Raw genomic sequence first — 27,563 nt, forward strand, 5'->3', positions numbered from 1 at the left:
TTTTAGGGTCATCTTTAGATTTGCCCTTGATTATGCAATCACAAATATTAAAGCTTAATACGCCTTATTTTGAACCTCTAGCCAAGGTTATGGTTCTTTGTAATAAAAATGTAGAACTTTCTATTATGAGGGGTTACAAATATCCACTAGTATATAGAAAATAAGCCAACGAGCACCTATGTTCATTCTACTCGACTTTGACAACTCTCAGGTTAATTGATCTTTATCCTGCTTGTGTCCCATTCTCCTTAAAATGAGGATAATAATAGCCCTTACCTTATCTTGTGTTATTGTAAGGATTGCATGAGCTATGTGTGAGGTCTCAGAAGAGTGTCTTGTCCCCAGTAAATGATGTGGAGATTTCGTTTTTATTCTCAACACTTACTACAATATATCTGAAAGACAGACTGGAAGCTCCCATGACCCTACTCCACCTCTTCTTCCCCTGAATTTGAAGAACCTAATGGTGCTTGTCATTCATATGCATTATTTGGTACTCTTGGTTCATGCGCTGTATCCATAGTACCCAGGTTTTTTAAACTTCATACACATGACATTGCACTATAAACCATTACAGTGTTTTTCTCAACTTTGTTATGAAGTTTATCCACTTAAATACATTTACCCTCATCATATTAACTCTCCTCCTCAAAGTCTTTGCCTAAATGTCGTGCTCTCACTAAGAAACCTTTTAAACACCTTCTCCAACCCTCTTCTCATCCCCCCTACAGGAGATTCTGATTTTCTCTTCCCTTGTGATGCTCATCATCTTCTAAAATGGTAGCTTGTGTAACTATTTTCTGGTCATTTTGATTACCTTCCTCCTCTTTTGAATGCAAACTCCACGAGGGATGTCATGGTTTGGATCTGGAATGTCCCCCGAAGTATCATGTGTCGAAAGCTTGGTCCTCGGTGCCGCAGTGTTCAGAGGCAGAGAGTTCAGGGCACGAAGGGATCAAGAGCTCCGACCGCATCAGCGGATAACCACCAAATGGTGACTCTAATTTGAATGGGCTACTGGGAGGTGGGAGAAACCTCCCTCCTGGAAGGCTGGTAGGGCCTGGTGAGAGGAAGTAGACCCCCGGAGGCATGTCCCTGGGGGCTGCATCTGATCAGTCGGCCTCCCTGTGCCTCCCCTCCTTCCCGGCTGACATGAGCCAAGCAGCCCTCTTCCTTCATGCCCTTCTGCCATGATGTTCTGTCCTGGCCTCCAGCCCAAAGCAACAGAGTCAGCTGTCCAAGGACCGAAAACTCTGAACCATGAGCCAAAGTAAATCCTTCCTCCCCAAAGTTGTTCCATCAGGCATTATGGTCATGGAAATGAAAAACTGACCCACACAAGGGGCTTTGTCTGTTTTCATTTTTTCCCACTAACATGAGCCAACGTCCGACTGCTGATTTTGAATGCAGTTCTCAGTGAAGACATCTCAGTGAATTTCCCTCTGATTCTGTCATCCCCTGCTCGTGAAATAATTCAGAAATGGCCCCTCAGCCAAGTGCACAGAGACCCTGATCAACCTGGCTTGGCTGCAGTGAAGAGGAGCCCATCAGTCCCACTCACTGTGAAGGCCTGAGCCCCAGGTCTGGCCCTCGGGTGCGCTGGCCCTGCCCTGCCCGTGGTTCAAGGTCATCCTTCAAGTTTCTGCATGTCTCTGTTGTTTCATTAGCTAGGTTCCTTTTCAAAGCCGTACATATGGGGGAAATAGAAGGTAACTGTCATTGCTGGGCCCACGTTAGGGATTCTAAGCTATAGTCAAGAGAGAAATTAATCCTCAAAGCGCCTCACACCAAACAGCAGCAATCTGCAAATTGCAGATTATTTGTGTCATGTGGCCAGTGCCAGGAGCACATCAGAGAGCTGAAATCCATTTCAATTTTTATCCCAAGCCTGGGTGCTCACGGTTTTCCATTGAACCCAAAGGATATCACAATTGCCCCTGTGATGATTTGCAAGGAAATTAAACAAAAAAAGATAGGGATTGAAGACTCATGTGGTTTTTAATGCCTTTTCGAGGAATATATTCTGCAAATGAGTTTCCCCTACTTCATGGCATGATTATTGAGGAAATTCAGCAAAAGCTTTCTGAAAAAAGTTGTAGTTCAATTAGTTCCTCAAAGTTATTTGTTTATTCATTTTCAGGTTTGAGGGTTTGTTTTCTAAATAGCCATCAGAGAGTTGGTGGAAATGACCCACGATTCATGATGCATTTGCTCTGAGGACATTCCCAACTGGAGATTTTATGGTCTAAGAACAGATTGAAAGTGAATGTTGATTACAGCTACTAATTGAGACAAAAGACTCGGCTTCAAAGTTATCCTTTAAAAATAAGATTCAAGGCTATTTTCAGATTTTTAATAAATGGCCTTACCATTTTTAATACCACACAACTTACTTTTATTTACATCAAGCTCAGACTCTAAAAAGCTTGCCGGAGGTGGTCCCGGAGTTTAATAACGGGGACACACTCAACAGAAGAGCCCAGACCTGTGGCTGTGGTCCAGGCTGACCCAGGGCAGATGAAATTCCTGTGCAAATTACCATGGCCAACAAATGGGCTCTAAACGTTGGGTCCAGGACAAGAATAAAGGAGAACACAGTGAAGGACAGGCCCTGCCTGAGAACCGGAGGGCGGGGTCAGCATATGAAGAGCCACGTGGTTACCAGGTCCCTGTTTGCTCCTGCAGGGGGAACCTTGTACTCGTTATAAAGGACAGCACAGGAGCCCTGAGGAGGGACCTGTGCGTAAGAACAGAGACAACAGAAGGGCAACACACACACACTTTCGGTGCTGACAGACCTCCAAACACTTGGCACATGGTCTCAGAGTCTCTGCTAGGAATCTGGAGATATCAGAGAGAAAGAAACGGGAGCGCCAAGTCCTGGAGACATGGTTTGTGGGTGCTTTTTAAAACCCTTCCAATTCAGGGTTGACCCTGAAAAGCAATGAGTTTGATGCCAGCCACCAGCACACACGCACACACACATGCACGTACACACACACATAGTATGAGCATTTATAAGGGCTTATATAATTCTAGGAGCCAACTTGGATTCACCAGCACTGTACGTGGAGGAACTCAGCTGTCGGAAGGTGACATGCCCATCAGGGACTTCTTGGGTTAACACCATAACTGGACCTGGCTGGGCAAGTGTCGCGCAGCAGCCGGAGATGACTGGGACACACAGAGAGGATCTGTTGGAGCAGCCACTGGCTATGGAGGAGGAATTAGAGAAGGAACAATGGGCTGGGGTGTCAGAGTGGGAAGATAGGTAGGTGGACAAGAGTGGGGGCAGGGAAGGAGAGCGGAGTCACCCCATCTTGAGTGACAACAGAGCACCCGGCTCAGGTGATGATAAACCCACCTCCTTGGTGGTGGGACACTGTCTTCTCTAAATTGGGGAACCAGCCTAAAGGAATCTCCACTTCAGACGCGTACGGAGCACTGACGCGTTGTCACCTGGTGACCCTGAATTCATTGTGATATCACTAATATTGCAGTCACACACACACACACGTTTCACTTAGATACTGACGGAATTGTCCAACATGGCAAGATCAGCACAGTGCACTAAGCCATGGTGGGAAACCGACGTAATCTCCCCAAACTCCAGACCACACGTAAGCTCCACCTGGGAAGAGCTCCAGGCGGCTCCCTCTCTCGGGATGGCTGTTCCGTGCCCTGGAGCGTACCCTCTTCACTGGCTTACCCTCCATGCCCAGTCCAGGTCCCTGACCAAAATCTTTCTTCCAAGAATCCAAAAGCCAAGAAATGTATCACCCAGTTACAAAGGCAGAGCCCCAATTTAGCTGATAGGGAGAGGGAGGAACCGACCACAAAGAGGACAGCAGAAACGGGATGGGCAGAGTGGGGCAGTGACTCTTCCCGCTTCAAGGAAACAGCTCAGAGTTGGGTTGACCTCGTGAGAGCCACAGGGAAGAGGAAACTGCCAAGGCCACGGGCAGGCGGGAAGTGCTTAACTAGGGCAGAGGGCCCTCAGACGCCCTGTCTCCACCTTCACCCCTCCCACAGGGGCCACTGGACCTGGGCCTTCCTGAGTCCCTGGGTCTGTGAACTTGAGAAATCCTGACCTAACCTCATCTGGCTCTATCTTCCTGAGGGCAGTGGCCAGGGGCTGAGCCAGGGACCTTAAACCTGTGGGCTGCACCACCTAGGCATACGAGTGGCCTGGCAGAGGGAACGAGCTGGGGTGCCCTGGGTCTGGCTGGGCCAGGCGGCCACGCTGAGCAGCAGCCTGAGGATCCTACAGCGCCACCCCTGGGTCTTGCACAGGCAAAGCTGTCAAAGCAGAAGGGTGAAGCATCTTTTTTGGTTTTGTTTTTTTTTTTAACAATTTGTTTAGTTTACAACTTTTAAGTACTTCTTGAATACTTTTAAATAAAAAGGGCTCTTTGCTGCATAATAGCCTTTAACTAAAAAAAAAAATTGTCAAGGAGGCATATTCCAGGTGGCCCACCCTGGCCCCCTCACCGCTGGTGACCTGTGAGGGAGGAGATAGAACCTTTGCTCAACCCTGGTCAGGTCACTGGGACAGACCCTGTAGCCAAAGACAGATTAGCAAGCCTATTGTCACGTGCAGAGCATGTTACGCAGGAGAACCTTCAGAGACAGATGACTCCCAGCACTGGCTTAGAACTCTATGGCTTCTATGGCATCTTCAACAAAGAACAGTGAACTTTAGCAAAGTGACAAGATCGGGGAAAGCAGTTATAGGCTTCTTGAAATGGGACTCTGTGGGCGGGAAAATAGGGGAAGAAGCTAATGTTTGTCGATTCCTTTGGTTCCTATCCAAGCTGATAAGGGTGGTCTCCAGAGAGAAGAATTGTACCTAGTGTTTAGTCGAATATGGAAGAAGGATAAAACTGTGTTCTCTGTGGCTTCTTAATTGCCCTTAGCTCAAAAATACTTGTCAGAGAGGCGTCTTCTGGTTGGCTCTTTCTGGGTCTCACCGCACTTCTGCTGGGCCCAAAAACCAGGGGGCTGAACCCAGGGTCAGCCTACCGGTGGCCTCAGCATTCAGAGCAGGCTTCGCAGCCCCTTCTGTGGGTTGGGTGGGCACAAACCAACCTTGGGATGTTAAACTGAGGACATGAAGGGAGCGCAGGCAAGAACACACATCTCTGAAGTCTGACCTTGCAGAGAGAAAGAGAGAGAGGGAGAGAGAGAGGGAGAGGGAAGGGCCTCTCCACACCTGCGCACCCGCCGCCACCTCCAAATAAAGCGCCGTAGTACACAGGTTTTCTGTCTCCTTCATCTCGGGTGCTCAGCATCTGGTCAAGCATCTGACACCAAATACATGAACAAACAAATAAACAGGAAACTTGGCGGCCACTGCGTTCCTACAAGGTGAGATCTAGGAATAGGGTTAAGGGAATAAAGGATATGCACGGCTGGGAGCTTCCTGAAATCTGCGCCTATTTTACAGATTATTTCAGGAGATTAGGCATTTGTCACAGGGAAGAGAGGCTTCACGGGGGCTCCAGACCTATAGCTACTATCTAGAAAGATCTTTCCAACAAGAGCACTTCCTTGTTGGGCTGGAGTACCGCAGGAGGTCCTCTGGCCTCGTGGTACAATGCGGTCTGTCAGCGATGCTACTTCTAGAGAGGTGACTAGAGTCGACTTGGGGCTTCCGAGCCAAGGTAGTCATTCTTCAGGGCATGACTACATATTACACTCATCTGCCTTTAATCACGAAAGAAATTAAAGGTCGGCAAGTCCGTAAGATCCAAAGAATTGGATCTGATTGTCACTGATATAATCAAAAATTCAGATCTCTTTTGGGTGCTGTGTGGCTGTCTTAGAAATATTTTGACATTTCAAGAATGGCCTGAGGGATCGCCTATCATGGTGGCTCTAGTCTGACCAGCTCAGATCTGGTCTCCATCCTCTGTGGTAAGAGTCCTACTCTTGGTGAAGATGAGCTCTATTTTGACATGGCCCATAGTGAGAGGGGGAACTTAAGAGAAAAAGAAACCGTGCTTGCTTAAATCGTGGTATACCAATATTTTGTGTCTAAAAATGGAACCTTGTGCTTAAAATATAAAATAGCTCATTTCTGGGACTTTATCATATTGATTGATAGGACAAACAGACTTTTCAACTCATGGTCCTCCTATTAACTCTAGCATAGGTTTGTAAGTTACACAATTTTTTTTTTTTTTTTTTTTTTTTTACATTCTTGTGAGAATTTTGGGCAATGACTTTTTTCCTGCTTTATTTGATCATTCTGCAAATGTTTACCGAGTGCCAATGTCATGCTGGGCACCGCTGCCTCCCACTGTGGACCCTTAAGAGTAACTGTGGCACAGATTGAGTGAGAAACAATGAGAATTTACTGGGACCCAGCAGAGTTACCCTTCCCACACACACTGGGTTTTAGACTGGAATGTGTGCTCTGGGATCTTACAGATTTCAAACAAGTTTTAAAAGCAAGAGGAATCAGATTGTTACTTGTCGAGAACTCGGATGGGTGCAGGCAGGTAACTTGTAAGAAAGATGGGCGGCTTCCAGAAGGTGTGCGAAGCAATTCTCAGGACGGGAGGGGAAATGAGAACACAGGAACTCTTGGGAACAGAAGGGAGTTGGGCAGGTGGCCCCGGGGCTGGCCGTAGGGTCGGGTGTGCAGCTCCCGCTGAGCTGGTCTCACGGGACTGGCTGAGTTTGCCATCTTTTCTGATCTTAGAAAGATGCTTTGCCCTGTGACATTATTTCTTGAGTCGGTTCAAAAAATAATGGTTATTCTTTAGTTTTCCAAGGTTGTCTTTGAGTAAGGATGGAAGTGTGAATTCCAAGCTTTTTACATATCTGAGCTGAAAACAGAAGTCCCAATCTTTATTTCTTAATACGATAGTGTAGCAATTCTTTCAACAGTTCTTTCCTTTTGTTTATTTATTTATTTAGATATACATGACAATAGTGTATATTTTGACATGTTTATACAAACATGGAGTATAACGTATTTTCATTAGAATCACATGCTTGTGGTTATATATGATGTGAAGTTTCCCTGTTGGTGTATTCACATATGAACCTAGGAAAGTTATGTTGGATTCATTCTATTGTCTTCCTATTCTTATCTCCCTCTCTTTCCTTTATTCCCCTTTGTCTAATCCACTGAAATTCTATTCTTCCCTCCCCACCACTTGTGTGTTAGCACCTATAGAGCAGAACATTTGGCCTTGGGTTTATTTTGCTTTGCTTATTTCACTTAGCACGATAGTCTCCAGTTTCATCCACTGACTCGCAAAAGTGAGGAAGTAATTATTTTTTATGGCTGAGTAATATTCCACTGTGTGTATATACCACATTTTCTTTATCTATTCATCTGTTCAGGGGTACTTAGGTCAGTTCCATAGCTTAGCTATTGTGAATTGAGCTGCTGTAAACATAGATGTGGCTGCATCACTGTAGTATGCTGATTTTAACTCCTTTGGGTATATGCCGAGGCGTGAGACAACTGAATCAAATGGTAGCATTCCAAGTTTCCTGAGGAATCTCCATACTGCTTTCCAGAGTGGTTGCACCAACTTACAGTCCCATCAGAATGTACCTTCTCCCCTTTTCCCCACACATCTTACCAACATTTATTGTTACTTGTATTCTTAATAATTGCCATTCTGACTGGAGGAAGATGGAATCTCACTGTAGTTTTAATTTGCTAATTAATCTCTAATTGCTAGAAATGTTAAGCTTTTTCCATATAATTTTGACTGATCATATTTCTTCTGTGAAGTGTCCATTCAGTTCCTTTGCCCACTTGTTGATTGATTTATTTGTTTTTTTGGTGTTAAGCTTTCTGAGGTCTTTGTATATCTTGAAGATTAATATTAATGCTCTAGCCAAAGTGTAGATGGCAAAGATTTTCTCCCATTCTGTAGGTTTTCTTCTCACCTTCTTGATAGTTCCCTTTGCTGTGAAGAGGCCTTTTAGTTTGATACCGTCCCACTTATTAATTCTTGATTTTACTTCTGGCGCTTGTTGAGGAATCTTGGAATCAAGGAGTCTTGTTGAGGAATTCAGTTCCTAAGCCGACATGATGGAGAGTTGGGCCTACATTTTCTTCTAGCAGGCACAGATTCTCTGGTCTAATGCCTAGATCCTTGATGTATTTTGAGTTGAGTTTTGTGCAGGGTGAGAGGTAGGGGTTCAATTTCATTCTGCTATATGTTGATTTCCAGTTTTCCCAGCACCATTTGTTGAAGAGGCTATCTTTTCTGCAATGTATGTATATGGTGCCTTTGTCTAGGATGAGATAACTGTGTTTATGTGGGTCTGTCTCTGTGTCTTCTATTCTGTACCATTGGCATTCATGTCTGTTTTGGAGTCAATACCATGCTGTTTTTGCTACTATAGCTCTGCAGGATACTTTAAGTTCTGGTTTTGTGATGCCTCCTGCTTTGTGTTTCTCACTAATGATTGCTATGACTATTCTGGGCCTCTTATTTTTCCAAAATGAATTCCATAGCTACTTTTTCTATTTCTGTGGAAAACATCATAGGAATTTTAATACAAATTTCATTAAATCTGTGTAGCACTTTTGGTAGTATGGCCATTTTGGCAATATTAATTCTGCCTATCCAACATGGGAGGTCTTTCCATCGTCCGAGATCTTCTTCAATTTCTTTTTTTGGTATTCTGTGATTTTTATTGTAGAGGTCTTTCAACTGTTTTTTGTTATATTGATTCCCAAGTTTTTTGTTTTTTTTTTTTTTTTTTTTTTTAGGCTATTGTGAATGGGATAGTTTTCCTAATATCTTTTTCAATTGATTCATTGCTGCTGTATAGGAACACGATTTATTATGGGTGTTAATTTTATATCCTGCTACTTTGAGGAATTTGTTGATGAGTTCTAGAAGATTTTTGGTGCAGTTTTGTGGGGGGTTCTAAATATAGAATCATATCATCAGCAAATGGGGAGAGTTTGATCCCCTTTTTTCTGCTCATATCCCTATAATTTCTTTCTTCTGTCTAATTGCTCTGGCTAGAGTTTCAGGACTATGTTGAATAGAAATGATATAAGAGGGAATCCCTCTCTTGTTCCAGTTTTTAGGGGGCATGCTGTTGATTTTTCTCTGTTTAGAATGACTTGGCCTTGGGTTTAACATATAAAGCTTTTACAGTGTGAGGTATATTCCTACTCTCCCTAGTTTTTCTAGTGTTTTGAGCATGAATGGATGCTGTATTTTATCAAATGCTTTTTCTGAATCTATTGAGATAATGTGATTCTTGTCTTTAAGTCTATTGAAGTGGCGAATTACTTTTATTGGTTTCCTGATGTTGAACCAGCCTTGCATCCCTGGAATGAAACCCACTTGATTATGGGGTACTCTCTTTTTAATGTGTTTTTGTATGCAACTTGCAGTATTTTACTCAGAATTTTGGCATCTACGTTCTTTAGGGATAGTGGTCTGAAGTTTTATTTCCTTGATATATCTTTGTTGGTTTTGGTTGTCAGGGTGCTATTAGCTTCATAGATTAAGTTTGGAAAGGCTCCTTCCTTTTATACTTCATGGAATAATTTGAGGAGGATTGGTGTTAGTTCTTCTTTGAAGGTCTGGTAGATCTCAGCTGAGAATCCATCTGGTTCTGCGCTTTACTTAGTTGATGGGCTTTTGATGGTGTCTTCAATTTCATTGCTTGATATTGATCTGTTTAAATTTTCTCTATTTTCCTGATTCAATTTGGGTAGATTTGTCTCTAGAAATTTGTTGATGTCTGTGAGATTTTCTGTTTCATTGGAGTATAAATTTTCAAAATAGTTTCTGATTATTGTCTGTGTTTCTGTAGTGTCTGTGTTGATATTTCTTGTTTCATCATGGAGTTTAGTAATGTGAAATTTTTTCCTCTTTCTCTTGGTTAGCTTGGCTAAGGGTTTATCAATTTTATTTATTTTTTCAAAGAACAACAAACTTTTTGTTTCATTGATTTTTTTGAATTATTTTTATGTTTGTTTGTTTCAATCTCATTGATTTTGGCTCTGATTTTAATTACTTCCCATCTTCTACTGTTTTTGGTGTTGATTTGTTCTTCTTTTTCTAGGGCTTTGAGATGTAATATTAGATTATTTATTTAGTGACTTTCTGTTCTTTTAATGAATGAACTCAATGCAATGAATTTCCTCTTAGAACTGCCTTCATAGTGTCTCAGAGACTTTGATATGTTGTATCACTATTCTCATTCACATCCAAGTATCTTTTTATTTCACCCCTGATGTCTTCTGCTATCCATTGATCATTCAATAGCATATTATTTAGTGTCCAGGTGTTAGAGTATCTTCCATTTTTAAATTTTATTGTTGATTTCTAATTTTATTTCCTTATGATCTGATAGAATGTAAAGTATTATTTCTATGTTTTTATATTTGCTAAGAGTTGCTTTGTGGCCTAAGATGTTGTCTATTTTAGAAAATGATCTATGTGCTGCTGAGAAGAAAGCATATTCAGTCATGAATGGATGAAATAGTCTATTTCTGTTAAGTCTTAAATTATTATATTTTAGTTCTACAGTTTCTTTATTTAGTTTTTCTTTGGAAGATCCATTCAGCAATGAGAGAGGCATATTAAAGTCAGCCAGTATTATTGTTATGGTCTATTTGATTCTTGAAATTGAGAACAGTTTAATGTATGTAGATGCTTCATTGTTCAGTGCATATACAGTTGTTATATCTTGTTGATATATAATTCCCTTAAGCAGTATGAAATGAACTGCTTTGTCCCTTCTGAATAACTTTGGCTTGAAGTCCACTTTATCTGATATAAGAATAGAAACCCCTGCTTTTTACAAGATCCTTGTGAATGATACGATTTTTACCATTCTTTTACCTTCGGTCTGTGGATGTCTTTGCCTATGAGGTGAGTCTCTTGGGGGCAGCACATTGTTGGGTCTTGCCCACAGTAAAAACAGTAAGTTTGCAAAAGGGTTTGCAATTTTGAATGGTGAACAGATAGAAAATTGAAGATATGTAGGATATGATGATTATGAGGGAGAAGAGAAAATAGAAATGAAAGGAAGAGTGAAAGAACAATAAAGCTTGGCTGTTGGCAGAAGAAAAGTGAGAGACTCAAGGGAAACAGATAAGGGAGAGAAAAATATGTTTAAAATAAAAATAAAAGAATGTGAAACAAAACCAGAATATATTAATCGAACATCCTAGGCCTCAAAATGCTAGACCATGAAAAATAACTGCCTTCAAAAATGCTAGAAATGAGAATAAAGGGACAATTCTGTATATGTATAGGTGTCCATAACCTACTCAGGTCACAACTAAATAGAGAAGAGGAAAAAAGAATATCTCGGTGCAAAGTTAAAGGATTGTTCCAGTTGAAGTTCGGAGCTTTCCTGGCCTCCCTCTTGGCAGAGTTCTGTGGGGTCGCTGGAGTGTGATGTCTGCCTCACCTTCAGGAGGCGTCGCTGGAGTGTGGAAGGAGATCTGTGGGCGGAGCTCCTGGAGGCGGGGCTACATCTAGGTGGGGCCATGCTCTTCGCTGAATGGCGATTGGTCTGAAGATTTAAATAAGCGCACCTTCCAGGGCCTGGCGGTTGATGGTGCAGCTGCGAGCCTGCACCCGCGGAATCTCCCCGAGCTTCCCCTTCTGTAACAGAGGAGACAATCCTGTGTTCCCCTCCATCACCCGCAGAAACCATGTTTCCTGGTCTCTCAGGTTCAGTCTCCAAACTCAGTCACTCCTGCCTCCACCCTTTCCAGCCTGCTGAGAAACTGCCTGTCTACTTTCTTGGTTTCACCCCAGGGGCAGCCAGGAAGGTAACCACCTCTATTCCGCCATCTTGAAAACCCAGCACCTTCCCTTTTAAACAAAGAAAATCTCTTCAGGTAATTTGTAGTTATTCGATGTGGGAATATCTTTGGTCATAAGTTTGCTTTTATTTTTTCTTTGCATTTCATGTTCAGCAAGCATCTTACTTTGTTTTGCATGCATTCATGAAAGCTCTTTGAAGCCCACATTATGATTATTCCTCATAAAGGAATTGGCATTTAGAGTCCAGATTTATCAGTAGCACACAATTAGCTAGTTAGTGCACAACCTGAGCTTCAACCAGTCCCAAGCTTGCTGTAGAAGATATGGAACCCCCAATTTTGGGTTTTCCCTCGTATAACTATATTTCCAATTACTCTGTCTTGGTGGCTGTGGCTGTAGGCTATTCTTAGGAGAAAACTGGATGAAAGAAGAAGGTAAGGAATAGGGTGGTAACTCTGTGCCCAAAGCTGGATTTTTGCTGACTTTTACGGTGAAAGATTTAAATACATATGTAGTTTGAAGTGAGCAAGCTGCAGAGCGGTGAAGGCTGAGGAAAGCCAGCGCACAGGGAGTTAGGCCCACAAGGAGCAGAGGGGTGGTCAGGACAGCTGAGGAAAGGCCTGTTGGGAGGAGAGGCCCACCCCGTTGGAGAAAGGCCTGCAAGGGGGCAGGCCATGGGAGGGGATGTCGTTGGGGTCCAGGGAGTCCTTTAGCACATGCAGGATGGAAATCAAACTCTGCCAACAAAGACAGGACTGGAAAGAGTCATTGCATGACAGGTAGCTACCCCACAAGCAGAGTAGCAAGGAAGCCAGGGGCGAGCAGCACGTATGCCGAGCGAGGTCTGCAGCGTATTCATAAGCTACAGGCAATCTCTTATTGTGACTATGTCTATTTGCACATGGTTCAAAATGTGCACAACATTGTGTTAGGTCTCCCTCCTGGTGTATTTTGAACGTGGGGCAGGGGGCAGGGTGGGCGGGTCCAGTCTGCTTGCACCGGCTTGATGACTTCTCCTTATTTATCATGAACAACGCACGTGCCTGGGCGGCCTTGTTAGGGTTCATCTTAGACAAAAGCCTCGGTGCCTCAGCTTCACCCCATGCTCCTGTTCCTGCCACTTGTCGTAAGCGTAGAGCATGTAGTGGTTTTCTATGACGTGCTACCAGGCCCTAACCCTGCACTCCGCCCCAAGGTGAGGGTCAGTCGCCCCGGGCAGGTGGCATATGGCCTACAGAAGTTTCTTCAGTCTGCACCTGGGAAGTGGGGGCAGGACTGGGCAGAGGAGGGAGCTGGATAGCAGTGCAGGCGAGTCCAGCCTGAGGGGACAGCAGGGAGCTCTGGTGGAAGGTGGAGCCCAGTAGTAGCCTGGGTCGGGACAAAAGAATGTGAGGTTGCATTTTATTAATGGAGCACGGAGAGTTAGCCTCTGGGGAGAATGGCATGTTTGGAAGGGCCCAGGTGGAGTGAGGGTGCTGGTGCAGAGCAGGGGACAGGCCGTGCTGAGCGTCCCCGGGTGGGCCCTCAACAGGACGCAACTCCAGAGCACAGCATGGATTTCTTTTGAGGGGATCTGCTGGTCCCCTCTTGCAGCCCTGGTTGTGTGCAGCAGAACTGGACTAGGAGGGAAACCAGTGAGCAAGGCAGGCACAGCAGAGGACAAGGACTCCTGGCAATAAGAGCCATAGGTGTCCTCCACGTGGGGTCCATGCTGGGCAGAAAAGTGACAGGTCAGAAGAAGGTCACTCAACCAAAAGACAGAGCACCTGCAAGACTGGAGGTCAAGGCCTCTCCTGAGGCTGAGGCCCCAGGCATGAGAGGCGTCATCCCTGAGCGAGGTAGAGGCACGACCCCATGGCTGGGGACTCACTCACGGAGCACCTGTGTTTGGCATCTCGTCCATGCCAGGCCCTGGTACAGGCACAGGTGACATGTCGCGACTGGCAGAAATCCCCATGCTGGGCATTTCAACCACGGGCAGCGGAAGTGAGTAAATGGGACGTGGAGTCCACCAGAAGACAGAGCCCAAACACAGCAGGGCGGAGTGGGGACAGGACAGGCCGCAGTTTCAGACAGGCGTCCAGAGGCCTCCCTGAGGAGCTGGGGTGGGCAGCATTCCACATGCACCCCAGGTCAGCCAATGCAAAGGTCCTGGACCCTCTGGAGCAAGAGCAGGCCAGTGTGGGAGAGGGAAGGGGCACGCCCACCAGCACGGAGGACCTGAGGCCACCACAAGACCTTGAGCTGTCACTCCTAGCAAGGTAGGTGCCCACGGGAGGGTGGCGTGGTACCCGATACCCTTAACAGCATCCCGAAAAGTGCCGTCCAAGGAGAGGACAGCCCCCGGGGCCTGCAGGCAGAGAACTGGACCGTGTGGGCACATGATGTGACCAAAGCAGGCAGCTGTGACGCCGTGACTTCAGAAGACAGTTGACTGCTGCGTGTGTGCGTGCATGTGGAGGGAACTGGGGGGGAGAAAACTCGCCAGGCTAGTAACACCCGTTTTCACGAGTCCGTCTGCCAGGCCCCGGGGCCTTCTTCCACCCCTGCTGCTGCTTTGTCTGCTCTCTTCTCAACCTAAATAGCAGAGTCTCCAGAGATGGCCGTGTGGGTCTGGGAAGAGCAGAGCACCCGATGGGGCTCAGGTGCCGTGGTAGATCCCACACTCAAGGGATTGAGGTGAAGGGAAGATTAAAGGCAGAACAGGCAGGATTGCTTAAGAAACCCAAACACTGCCATGCCTGGTCCCAGGGCCAGGGCTGAAAAGCCGTGACTGGGCGGAGTCCTTGCAGAGCCCCGTCTGAGCAAGCTCCGGCTCTGGCAGTTGGGGAGTGTCTCTCTTACCAGGCACACGGGCACCAGCTCCCCCTCCAGCTGCCAGCCTTGTTTACTCATTCTTCTTTTGTGGGCTTGACACAAGCGGCTCCATTTCAATCTGATGACACCCCCGTTCCCCGCGCTGGTGCACTCCGTGCCGTATCTTGCTCTCCTGTTTGTTATTCTGTGGCTCCTCCTTTACACGAGGTCTCACCTGTCCGTTTCCCACACGGATGTCCTGTGACGAGAAGTGAGCAGAGGCCTCCCATCCTCCTCCAGGCCCCACCCGGCCCCTCTCCCCTCCTCCCTCCAGCTTCCTGTCGTAGCTGTCCTGTGCTGCATGTCATTGCACCCACTAGGGGTTCCAGGCATTATGTCATCCTCCTTAAAGACGTTTACTTTGCGCCCTGGCTGACATCCATCCCTCACCCGCACCTTAGGAGCATGCCAGAATACAGATCCCCAAGATCCGCTCATTTCAAATTCCATTTCTTACTTTACCTAAAGTACAAAGAAACCAAAGCCATTTTTTTCTCAAGTTTGAGTGAACTAAAAAAGAAGCACTTATAAAGAAAGAAAATCCTCCAAAAATTCTGGGTTGAATAAACTTATTTTCAAGGTCATTAATTAAATATACCCAGATATAAACTGAGATATAAAGACTTCATATAGAACTAGAAGGCCCAAATAAAAACTTTATAAATCAAATATAAATGAAAGTACAAAACTGAAGCATGATTTTAATACAGCAGGTGCTGTCATTTTGCTGACACCTAACAGGGCTCTGAAGGGTTGGCACAGGCCTTTCCACCAGCCTCCGTGGCCTCCAGCTGAGACACTCGGCTCCAGTACGTTTTCTCACTTTCAGGGTCCAGCTCTCTTTCTCTGCAGTACCAGATGTGCCTGTGGCAACTCATTTATCATGTTTCCCACCAAAATATTTGACTCAGGATTTTCACTTATTTTTTTTAAATAGGAAATGTTTTGTACTACCTCCATGCATCATTATGAGCCATTTTCCCATAGCATTTATACAGCTAAAACTATGTTCCAGCATCTTCCATGACCATAAAATTTCAAAACTGGAACTAACCCAATGTTTTGGACCCATCCAGAGAAACAGAGCCAATAGGATATAGAGAGAGAGAGACATGCGCAGGAGAACATTAGGGGAATCGGTCCACGTGGTTATGGAAACCAGGAAGAGTCGATCCACATCTCACATCCACTGAAAATCAAGGAGGGTGCTGTGGTTCAGCCTGGGTGTGAAGACATGAGGGCCAGGGATCAGGAGCAGGGTCTGGGCTGGTCAAAGTCCCAGAATCAGCACCTGAGAGCCAGGTGCTCTGAAGTCTGAGGCAGCGGAGATGGGCCGCTCACCCTTCCTGTTCCTCCTGCTGCTCAGGCCCAGGGCCCGCCCACACTGGTGAGGGAAGACTTCTTTGCTCAGTCCACCCGTCCAAGTGCCAGCTCATCTCTTCCAGAAACGCCCTCAGAAACCCACTAAGAAATAATGTGTGACCAGCAATCTGGGCACCCCAGATTGTCCAGTCAAGTGAACACATGATATTCATCGTCCTACTGCCCAAGTCCCAACCAAGTCCCTGCTGGGTGCCTCTCCCACTTCCCTGGTGGTTTAAATCCCACCTCCTAGAGCAAGGCACAAGTCAAGCCATTCTTGCAAGGACACCTCCGTCTGCATGGAGACCGGTTTGTCACTCCTCAGCCTGTCCTCGCCCAAACACCTCGGCCCCTTTGCATGTTCTTCCATGCAGTGCTGAGTCGAGTGAGCACTGGCCGGCGAGTTCTTCGACATGCCCTGCCCATGGTCCAAGGTCCTTGACAGAGCCTTTGGCAGATTAGGTGACGCACAGGTCTCATCTCAGGGGAGCAGGTTGTTATGTTAATTTTGTTTCTGGAGTTCAGAGTATAAATGTGACCTAATACTGAGGGACAATTCCATTAAAAAGACAGAAGGGAGTACATTTTAATTGATATCAAGCACACAAATGTATGCGCCTGCGAATAGAGACATGTACGTATGATTGGTTTAAATTGCTATTTCATTTTACAACTGAAGGAAGGAGATGAGGAAGCCCAGAGAGGTGAGGCCTGACTGTGGAGCTGGAGAGTGGCAGGCAACAGGACCACCACCACGCTTTCCCAGGTCCCTCAGAAGGACCTTCCCAAACCCCAGTGCAGGATCCCTGGGGCTTGATGTGGTGGCCTGAGAGATCCAGGTGAGGTCACAGGCTCAGCAAATCCTACCAAGCCAGCATGTCCAGCTTCTCTGTCTCCATTTTTAACTCAGTGAACAGGACTCTGGCCCTAAGGGTGAGGAAACCCAGAACCTATAGTTACTCTGGCCCCACAAAACCTGGTTCCGCATGAGGGACAAGTGACATGCTGGACATGATTCAAGGACCAGAAATGGCATGATATCCTTGGGCCCCACATAGTGCAGGTCATGTGGAAAGGGGAAACGGGCCAGTACATGCCAGTCTCATGCAGCCCTGTCCTGAAGAGTTGGAGTTGCAGCCAGTCTGCAGCCTCAGCTCCTGGGAAGGTCTGGCTTCTCTGTGGCTGGCTCGACAGGTGTTCTCAGGGACACACCTGCACCCCCGAATCAGCACTGCTTGTCGACTGTCATGACTGTGTGGAAGAACATGCTAGTGCACAGAATGCCAATGACATTTTTGTGACGAATTCTTCTTCCCAACAGCTGGCTGTCCCAACTCCTTGATCAAAGAGCTCCACCACTTCAGGATTCTTGGAGAAGAGCAGGTGAGTTATTCTCCCAAAGCCACATCCCTGTGTCATGAAAGATGGATGCTAATGAGACAGTTGAGGCTCCCTCCAGAGAGGCCAAGTGTGTCTCCTGACCCAGGGCGCCCTGAAAGGGGGAAGGAAGTCACGCCGGCCACGTGGAGGACGCTTCTCTCCGCTTCTCTCCGTCAGGCCTGACAGGTTATTAATTGGTACATCTGCTACCTGCCAGAACTTTTCAGCTCAAGACTGGGGCCTTAAGCAGGCTCTGCATAGTGGCAGGTGAGTGAACAAATAAATGCAGAGTGAATTATGCTTAGGGAATCTGTACTCACAGGCAGTCCTGATGTGACGTCGGGCTGCATGTGCAAGCCCCGTTTACCAGATCTCCACTCTTTGCGTGTGTTATCTGTGTTGTACAGCCGGCCCTTCCTGTGTGACATACAGAGGGTAGCCCTTGAAAGTGCAGATTATTTAAGTGCTCTGTTGTGCTTAGTAAGGAATGCCAGTTTTAAAATAGATGCACTAAGTCAATACCTTAGCATACTAAATATATATGCATGTACACACGAGTATATTTTTTACTACTTAAAAAAAAATTGGTCATATAGGACCCCAGTTTCTAAGCTTGCAGGTGCAACCAACCGTGGATTGAAAATATTTGGGAAAAAAAACAGCAATAAAAAATAAGATGAGCCAGATGCAGTGGTGCACACCTGTAATCCTAGAGGCCCAGGAAGCTGAGGCAGGAGGATTGTGAGTTCGATGCCAGCCTCAACAACTTAGCAAGGCCCTGTCTCAAAATAAAACATAAAACATAAAAGATTGGGATGTTGCTCAATAGTTAAGTACCCCTAGGTTTAATCCCTGGTACCAAAAAAAAGGGGGAATTTAAACACAATACTACATAACAAATATTTGCATAGCGTTTGCATTGCATTAGATATTAGGAATCTAGAGATGATTTGAAGTATGCATGAGGATATGGGTAGGTTCTGTGCAAATAAGATACCATTTTATATAAGAGACTTGAGCACCCTCAGATGTTGGTGTCCACTGGAGTCCCTGGAATCAATCTTGCATGGATACTGAGGGACCACCGTGCATCTCTTCATTCTTATGGGGGATTACTGACGACTCTGCACCAGGGGTCAGGTTTACTCCGAGTGGCTAGAACCATGTTGGTGGACCTGACTTACACTCTGGTTGCTGAATTTTACTGCCAGAGATTGTCTTTGCCTACTGTGACCAGACAACATGCAAATGGGGCCATGTGGCTCGGTTTATCCATGAGCGTTCATTTGTGTGTTCATCTGGTGTGTGTGTGTAAAGCGTGTTTCAAACATGAGATTAAAGCCAGAAAGGAGAGTGAGTGGAGCAGAAGCTGGGACGACGTCCCCGTCCTTGGACTAGCAAGGTGCTGTTTGCCTCCTTCACCTTTCACACTGTGAGCTTTCAGGCATAAATGCTGTGCAAACACAAGCATATCAAGCTGGGGGTGTGGCACAGTGGTGGAGCATTGGCCTAGTGTGTGTGAGGCCCTGGGTTCGATTCCCAGGACCCGGAAGATGAGGCTGACTTTTCCATATTGCAGGTAAAAGATGATAACCCGCCCCCAAACTACCTACTGGTGAAAACACCTGTCTCTCCCAGCCTTGCTTCAGAGGAACCCCGAGGCACTTCTTTGGTTCTTTTCTTTTTCTTTGTTTTTTGTTTTTTGGTTTTTTTTTTCTTTTTTTGGTACTAGAGATTAAACCCAGGGACTCAGGGGCACTTAACCACTGAGCCACATTTCTAGCCCTCTTCATGTTTTAATTTGAGTCAGGGTCTCCCTAAGATGCTGAAGGGCCTCATTAAGTTGCTGAAAGTGGCTTTGAACTCACCATCCTCCTGCTTTAATCTGCTGGGATTACAGGCATGTGCTACCATGTGCCCAGCCTGAGACACTTCTTAAAGCAAGAATCACTGATTGTCACCCTGACGTTTCTGTTCAGATAGTGGAGCCTTCTCTTCTAACATTTTTTGCAAATTGTTTCCTTATTTGTTTTAGAGTCACTGGATAATTAGTAGGGAAAGAAGCCAACTGTAATCAACTACTTAGACTTCCATAAAAGCCAGGCTACTTGCATTCTCCTAGAAATTTAATGGAGCCATAATCAAAATTAATATTGCCCCGATTGACAGTATAGATCCTCGCAGCAGCTCTGAGCTCCGTTTCAAGGAAGCCACGTCTTTCCTTCCTTCCTTTCATTCACAGGTATGACTGAGCACCTACTATCGTCTGTACAGAATTCTAGCGTACAGGGATGGAGGGCTGAGAAAGAACTCTCCATCAGACTCCCATTCTAGCTGGGAAGCTGTGTCGTCACATACACATGGACACGGTCAGCGTAGAGTCAGGTGATGGTCACCACCTTGGGAAAGAAAGAAACAAGAGCTAATGAGTGTGTGCTGGGGGAGCAGGTGACATTCTTCCACACGAGGTGCTCAGGGGAGGTCTCTCCACTCAGGTGGTAGGGACAAAAGACTGGAAGGTCATGAGAAGCACCACCGTGCCGTCCAGGAAAGGAGATTTCCAGAGAGAGGAGAGAGCAGTGCAGGGTGCCTGGAGGGACCATGTCCCCGGCCTCTCTGAACAGTCCTGGCACCCGGGTGATGGGGCAGCGGGGAGAGTCGTAGAAGGTGAGGTGGGGGTGGAAAGAGGGGCTGATGGCACCAGCAGGGCTGGCGTAGGTGGAATCAACCTAGGCAACCGCTGTGAACCAGCGTCCAGGAAGCCAGCGCTTCAAGGGGGAAAGGCAGTGGCACGTGCCCCAAGCTCATCCAGCAGGACCAGCATGAGAATGAGCCCCAGAATTCACAAGTGGAGGTCACTGGTGACCTTGGCCATGGGGCGTTGGTGGGCTTGCACTGAGAGGCTGGCGAGGGTGAAGCCCGCCTGGAATGGGCTCAGGTTCCAGGGAGAAGAGGAACAGGAGGCAGCAGATGCAGATCATTTTTTTTTTTTTTTTAATTTAGCTGTAAAGGAAAGCAAGGAAGGAAGTAGCTATGCTGTTGGATGTGGGACCAAGAAAATTTGCTTTTTGATTTAAAGTACTAGGAATCAAACCCAGGGCCCTACACAGACTAGGCAAGCACTCTGCCACCAGGCTAAATCCCCGGCCCCAAACTTACTTTTTAGGAGGAAAATATTACAGCCTGTTATGTACCGATGGGGGTTTTGGTAGAGGAACAGAGACTAAAGACGTAAAAGACAGAGGTGGGTAGTCCGGAGCGACGTCTCCTCCAGGCCACAGGCCCGGCCTCAGGGAGAGACAGCCTCGCACCTGGCAGCCCCAGGGAGGCAGCATGCAGTGTGGGATCTGGGGAGGGTCCCCCAAAGACCTGAAATGGGGTTTCTCTTTTCTCAGTGAAATGATAATCTAGGCCATCAGCCAAGAGTGAGGATGGGGAAAGAGGTCTAGAGGGGAAGGATTTGGGAGGATGGATATCGAACACACTTGAGAAATGGTGGAGCCAGAGGAAGATCAATAGCCCAATGTTTCCCCATCACATTCAACTGGGTGCAGATTTAACCAGCACTGGGGTTCCGCCATCCAAGTACAGCGAGAAAAGAGGGGAAGGATTATACTGACAGCCCATGAGATCTCATCCAGAAAGAGCCTGGAGAAAGAGTGAGGGACAGAGAGAAGTGGGAGCGACAGTCAGGTATAGAGCCCAGTGGGTTCAGGGAGTGTTGGGAGTTTGGGTACGAGAAGGGGCTAGCTGAGAAAATAGGTACCAGCCAGAAAATGTGATACTCAAATTAAGGCTGTGTAAGGAGGTATGTGGTCAGCAAGGACCAGGTCCTGGGGTGTTGGTGGCTTAGTTAGGATGGAGGACATGATGACTGAAGCAAAGGTCACACACCTGGGAAAGTGGGGCACTGGAGGTTTCGCCCATGCAGACACTGAGCTCAGCCAGCACTGTCACTGGAGCAAACATGGAGTTACGGTGAGCCAAGAACTGAAGAGGTGGGGGCATGGGGTCACAGTAGCTGACTGACAAGGAAAGTTAGGGTGTGGCTGGCCTCATGGTTTGGAGCTGAAAGGTAGAGGCGTTTAGAAGGTACAGAAGAAAGACGTCCTACTGGGAAATCATGAAGAAGCACTTGGTGGCACAAAGCGCACAACAGCAAGACTCTCCAGGCCTGCCAGGGAAGCAGCGTCCTCACGTGCCAGTCAGTTTCAGTCAGGGAGAAATGTAAGGCAACCTGGAGGAGGAAGATGGCGGTCACAGGGCAGTCACTGCTGGCCACCCCCAAGTTCCCCCAACATGGGGAACTAAGAGATGGGTGGCAGTGAAAGGATGCACAAAGGCATGTGTGGGCCTGGGGGCATCCTGGAGAGCTGGCACAGGGTCAGGGACTTCATTGGTGACTGATACAAACAGGACATGTCAGGATATTTATATCCTAGAGATACATGGCAAGACCCAGATGACTGTGTGAGGCTCTGGAGAGGAAGCAGAAGGTTCCAGCATGCACTCTCCTGCTGTGGGTGTGGGTGGCTCACTGGCGAAACCTAGACTCTCGCTGAGTGCTAGAGGCAGCTTATATTACATGATGAAATAACAGTTTTATATTAATGTGTGTTGCAGTGTCCCTGACACTTCATTTTTGTCCAAATAACATGGCTTTTCCTTTTGCATAAATAGAAGAGCAATACTCAACCATCTCGTAGAATTTTTGTAAATAAATAGGATTGCAAGGTAAGCTGTAAATATTATGCTCTACTAAAACATTTCTGATTTTAAATACTGTTTGCACCCTACCAATACACTGAAGTAGTAGCAACAAAATAGACATTAAAATAAGTGCAATGTTCATGTAGAAGGTGGATTGATAAAAACCACATGGATACTGGTTAATCACTGAATTCATTGCTGGATGGCAGAGGCAAATGTCAGCTACCTAATTTCTTGGTACATGATTCTTTTCCATTTTTATTGATCTTGATTTTGATCCAGATCAATTTGAGTTTTTTGAGACTGGATTAAAAATAAATCATTAAACATTATAAACTCTTATCATCAAACATTATAAACCCTTACATTATGAAATAAAATTTAAATTCTGTGGAAGTTGAAATGATACATTTATTTTAACTTCTTGGCCCCATCTCTGAGAAGATCCTTTGTGTCTACAATTCACACATAAAGCATCTTCCCTTCCTTCCCCAAACTATTTGGTAAAGTTATTAGCACATCATAGATAAGTAGAGCCACTCCAAAGTTCTGGGTGACTCCAAAGTTCCCAGGAAGGTGATGAGGTTTGGTGATCTTTCAGAGGAGCCACACTTCAGACTGACCTCCGCCATGCTGGCTTCCTCCACGGAATTTTAAGGAAATTACCTTCACTCATCCAAAAGTATGAGTTGAATACCTGTTTGTATTGTTGTTGGTCTGACATTGGATAAAATAGTAAATGAAGAAATCTCAAGTACTAATCATGATAAGAGCTAATATAGAAACACACAATGACGGAGATGCCCCTGCTTTGGATAAGGAGTCAAGAAACCCCGAGGCTAAAGAACCGGGAGATACCAACTATTGAGCGAGCCTAGGTAACAGGAGTGAAGAAGAACATTCCAGGCAGAAGAGAGCACATGTTGAAGGGGAGCTTGGTTTATGCCACTGAATAAAACCAGCATGCCTAGGAAATAATGTGCAAGAGGGTCGGTGATGAAGCCATCTACAGCATGGAAGGCAGGGTCAGCAATTTGGATTTTATTCTAAGTTCAGTGGGAAGTCCTTGAGGTTGAAGCAGGAGGATTTTAAAGAATGCCAGTCCTTCTGCAACATGGGGATGATCTGCAGTAAGAAGACTGGCAGAGGAGATAGAAAGAAGTGACCACACAGGGTAAAATTAAAGGATTTGGTCACTGATTGGCAGTGAGTCAGGGAAATGCAAGTTCCACTTTACTGAGACGGGTGGAAAGAGGACATCAGAGTCAGGAAACACAGGGTCCACTTCTGAATGTGTCTGAATGCCTGAAGCATTGAGATGTGTTGGTGAGTTGGAGTATAGTGGGGGGGTGAAGGTCAGAGGTCAGAGATGGAGTCACTGGCATGGTGGTATCATGAATCCATGAGAATGGCCAAGAAGATAAGAAAGAAAGAACCATGATGAGCATCCCCTAAGGAGCACCAGCCTTTGGAAACTGAGTGGGAGAGTGGCAGCCAGCATGGGAACCCAGCAAGGAAACTGAGGAAGACCCAGAGCTGGGTGGTGTTGAAGGAGCCAGGAGAGGAAGGGTTGCCAGAAGGAAGACTCGGCTTTGGAGTGGATGCTGCTGAGAAGCTGAGTGGGAGGAGGTCAGTGAAGTGCCCTTTGCTGTGATGACAGACAGATCGTGGTGACTGTAGTTTAGAGGAGTCCTTGGAGATGGAGCCAGATTCTTATGGGATGGAGTGTGAACCAAGGGGAGAGCAACTTCTTCTGAAGTTCTGCTGTGAAGAGGAATAGGGAAACGTGGCCATGGGAGACGGGTTCTTCAGAGCTTGTGAAGGCCAGAGCTTGTTGCCCTTGCTGGCAGGAGCCAACAGAGAGGGCCTCTTGGTGACTCGGGCACGAGATGCCATTGCTGAAGAAAGGAAGCGCCTTTGAGCAGGGCTTGCATCCAGAACTGCTGGGGGAGTGGAACCCGACCAGGAGGAAGGGGGCTTTCTCTGCTGCAAGAGGGGCCAGCGCAGGTGAGTACAGGGCGGGTGAGCTCCATGCAGCGATAGGAAGGGGAAGGTGACCTGCGAGGTCTCCACGAAGGCAGACGCTGTTTGCACTGCGTGTCTTCCCCGCCTAGAAGAGTGCTTGACACGTAGAAGATGGCTGGTAAATATTTGCTGCATGAACAAGAATATCACACGTGGCTCCTCTGTCCTGAGTGAACCGTGAAGTAGACTGTAGATGGAAATAGGAGAGAGGTGGGACAGGAGCAATTTGGCAAGAAAAGAGAGGAAGCAAGCCACTGGAGAAAAGTGATCGATCATGAGGTAGCTCTAAATGCCCATTGAAGTCTGATCAGTAATCGAGAAAGTGTGACTAGTGAGAGAGAATCTATGGTGTCATCTGCATTCAGAGGCAGGGATCTGCCCCAGGAAGGGGCAGGCAGGTTTCCAATAGGAGTTTTTGTCGGTGACAGTCAGATGCAGAGGACCTTGGAGATCTGTGTCCCAGGCCCTGTTTTTGGTGGGGGATAATGGAGGTCTGTGCAGATCAGGAAAGTAAGTTAAATTTGAAGAGAGTGACAGCCAGGGATAAAGGTTGTATCAGTTGATTAGTAGAAGTCTCAACGAAGTCGAAACAAGAGTTCTGGAGAGATAGGAGATGGTAGCTAGAAAGAGACATGTTCAGAATTGGGATTTCAGAGGAGGTACAATTTCTCAAGATGGTAAGGCCTGAGGAGGACCCAGGAGAACAGAAAAGGCAGAGATCCTAGGAGATGAGGTCAGACTGGAAGAGGAGATGGAGAGGTGGAGGAGCCCAGGTCCCGGAATGATGCTGGAAGAGGAGCCAAGGTGGAGAGTGAGCTGGGAGCTCCTCTCCTAAGAGCAAGGGGCTGTGTGGAGACCCAGAGGTGGCAGGGAGGAAAGGAGGGTGAGGCTGAGCAGCCACACAGCACAGGACTTCAAGATAGGGGGACTGAGAGTTCAGGGGACAGGAAACAAGCTCCACCTCTGGCCTCCAAGTAGGTGCAGGTGGAATTGAGGCACCCTCATCTCAGATGGGTGCAAGGGAGATGGAGTTTGTTAACTCAGAAACATTTGGAGAAGCTGCCTATGTAGGAGAGTTTGTTTATTGTGGGTGAGGAGTTCCAGGGGACACTGAGAAAAGTTTTAGGAGAAAAGGGACGAGTAGAAATTGGTTCATTCTGGGGACGTGCATCCCCCAGAGGACTGAGAGTTTGGGAAGAGTGCCAGGAGACTGGAGTGTGAAGTGGCCTTGCTGTGAGGTGGGTGTGTTCTGGTGATCTTGGCAGGAATGCGGGGACGCAATCTGGCCATCTGGCTCTTCCCATCTCAAGGGTGATTCTTAGTATTAAGAACCTTCTTCCCAAAGGTTTTAGTCAGTTTCTGTGTGGCTGTGGCCAAACTACCAGAGAAGAACGACTAGAGGAGGGAAGTAGTGGGCTCACTTTCAGAGGTCTAAGTCCATGTGTGACTGACACCATTGCTCTGGGTCCAGGGTGAGGCAGCACATCATGGGGAAAGGGCCCCGGGGAGGAAAGATGTCAGCTCATGGCAGAATCAGGAAGCAGAGAGAGGACAGGATGGAAGGGACCACAGGGAAGATGCAACCTTCTAGGGTACACCTCCAGTGACCGCCCTTCTCCAGGCACATCCCACCTGCCTACAGATACCTCCCAGTCCATTCGAACTCGGATGGATTGATTAGTTCACAGCCCCACGGTCTGATCACTTCACCTTTGAATGGTCCTGCATTCACATGGGGGGGACACCTCACATCTAAACCGTAACCGGTTTCCTCAGTGTTATAGGCTAATTCACATCAAAGTTAGATAATTATAAAAGTAATAGTATCTAATACAATTAAAAAAAAAAAAAAAACACTTTTAAAAGCTATGTGGGGAACCCAAATTCTAATCGGTTTATTAATTGCTCAGTGGGACTAGCAATTCATTGCCCCACCCGTAATCTCACACAAAAGACAACAAGCCACCGTTCCCCCCTCCACTCGCCTCAGAATCACCCAGAAACCTTGAGAGTTGCTTCAGGACTGGATGAAGCTTCACCCACACCACAAGGGAGGGGTGAGCAAATGCTGAGTTGGGGGAGCCACCCAGGGAGACAGAGAGAGGGGCAGGTTTCCATGTCACTGGAGGGTGAGGTTCTTGGACCTGCAGACCCTGGGACTGCAGTGAGGGGCTAATGGCCCATGCCCCAAATGCCCTGCTGGCTGCCACAGCCCCTCAGGATGGAAAGCTTGGAACTCTGGCTCCCACTCTCCAGGAGTCCCATGGACCAGCAAGTACCTGCCCTCAGCCTCATCTTGCTGTGCCACACACCAGGAGAGGGGCAAAGAAGCCAGCTGGTTTTGACCTCTTTCCAGAAGATTCCACAAGCACTAGAAGTCTAGCTACTTTCTGGCATCACGTCTTCTGCAAAGTGCTTCCTAAATTGCAATTCAGGATGCATCTGTGGCTCCAATTATTTTTGAGGTGGAGTTTGATCTGTTTCCTCGGTGCATTTGATTTCGCCCTCCGAACGTTGTTTTTGCCAGGCAGTGACCAAAGTCCAGCCCTTTCTCCAGCCAATGCACTTCATCAGCAGCCAACAGATGTCCAGGGATGAAAAGAACATTATTAGCAATGGAACAGAAAATAAAAACAGCAGTGTGACAGGAGCCACCGCCAAGACCGTCACTGACTCTCTCGGGCAAACAACCTGCCAATGAAGAAAAACAAGATGACGATTACTGGCAATTTGAAGAGTAATTGTTTTTAGGAAAAAACATTCTAGTACATACAATGGATAGGACATTCTCTGCATAGGAAGCAGAAATATTTTAAACCAAACTTAGCATTCCTCTATAAACTTGTTTTAGACTTTTTTTAACCCAAAGAGGAAGTTCTATAATAAACTGGTTTTCATTAGTTTCTAATTCATGGCCAAGGAAAATTAAGCTAAATTTTTTGCTGTGTGTGTGTGTGTGTGTGTGTTAATAAAAAAGAAAAAAAAAAAAAAAAAAAAACGGGAGCAGAGGCATGTGGGCATTATGGGAAGGGGGCCTCTGACACTGGGTCCTGGTTCCCGCCTGGGGCCCTCAGCAGCAGATTGTGCTTCTGTGCAACTCCACAGTCCCTCCTCCGCCACGCCACCCGGCTGGGCAAGAACCCACCAAGGAGCAGAGCCTTGGCACAGCTGTGGGGCTCAGGCAGTCCTCCACCAGCAGTAGCTCCGCCCAGGACTTCTGTGCTCCAAGGGATCAGGGGAGAGGCCCCGGGAACCCAGGTGCTTTTGGCTAGGATTCAACAGGAGCCAGAAATCCTGGGGGAAAGGCAAGGGAGGCCCAAGAGCTGTACCTGAGTGCCCCCAAAGGCTGCTGTGGAGAACAGCGAGGCAGCAGGAGCCCAGCCCCTTCCCTGCTCCAGGGGCTTGCGGGGCCAGGCAGCTCCTGGGTTGCTGACGCTGTGACTCATTCTG

At 46.8% G+C, this 27,563-nt stretch overlaps 1 protein-coding gene across 3 annotated transcripts in view; it reads left to right on the forward strand.

Moving 5' to 3' along the window:
• PRKN (parkin RBR E3 ubiquitin protein ligase) overlaps positions 1–27,563 on the forward strand; it is a 1,234,090-nt gene that overhangs the window by 1,033,110 nt on the left and 173,417 nt on the right. For all 3 annotated transcript variants that reach the window (XM_079148625.1, XM_079148626.1, XM_079148627.1), the window contains exon 8: positions 17,320–17,381. In XM_079148625.1, coding sequence (XP_079004751.1) covers positions 17,320–17,381 — 62 coding nt within the window. The remainder of the gene's footprint in view (positions 1–17,319; positions 17,382–27,563) is intronic.

Source organism: Sciurus vulgaris, assembly GCF_902686455.1.
Source record: "Sciurus vulgaris genome assembly, chromosome: 7".
Taxonomy (NCBI): Eukaryota; Metazoa; Chordata; class Mammalia; order Rodentia; family Sciuridae; genus Sciurus; species Sciurus vulgaris.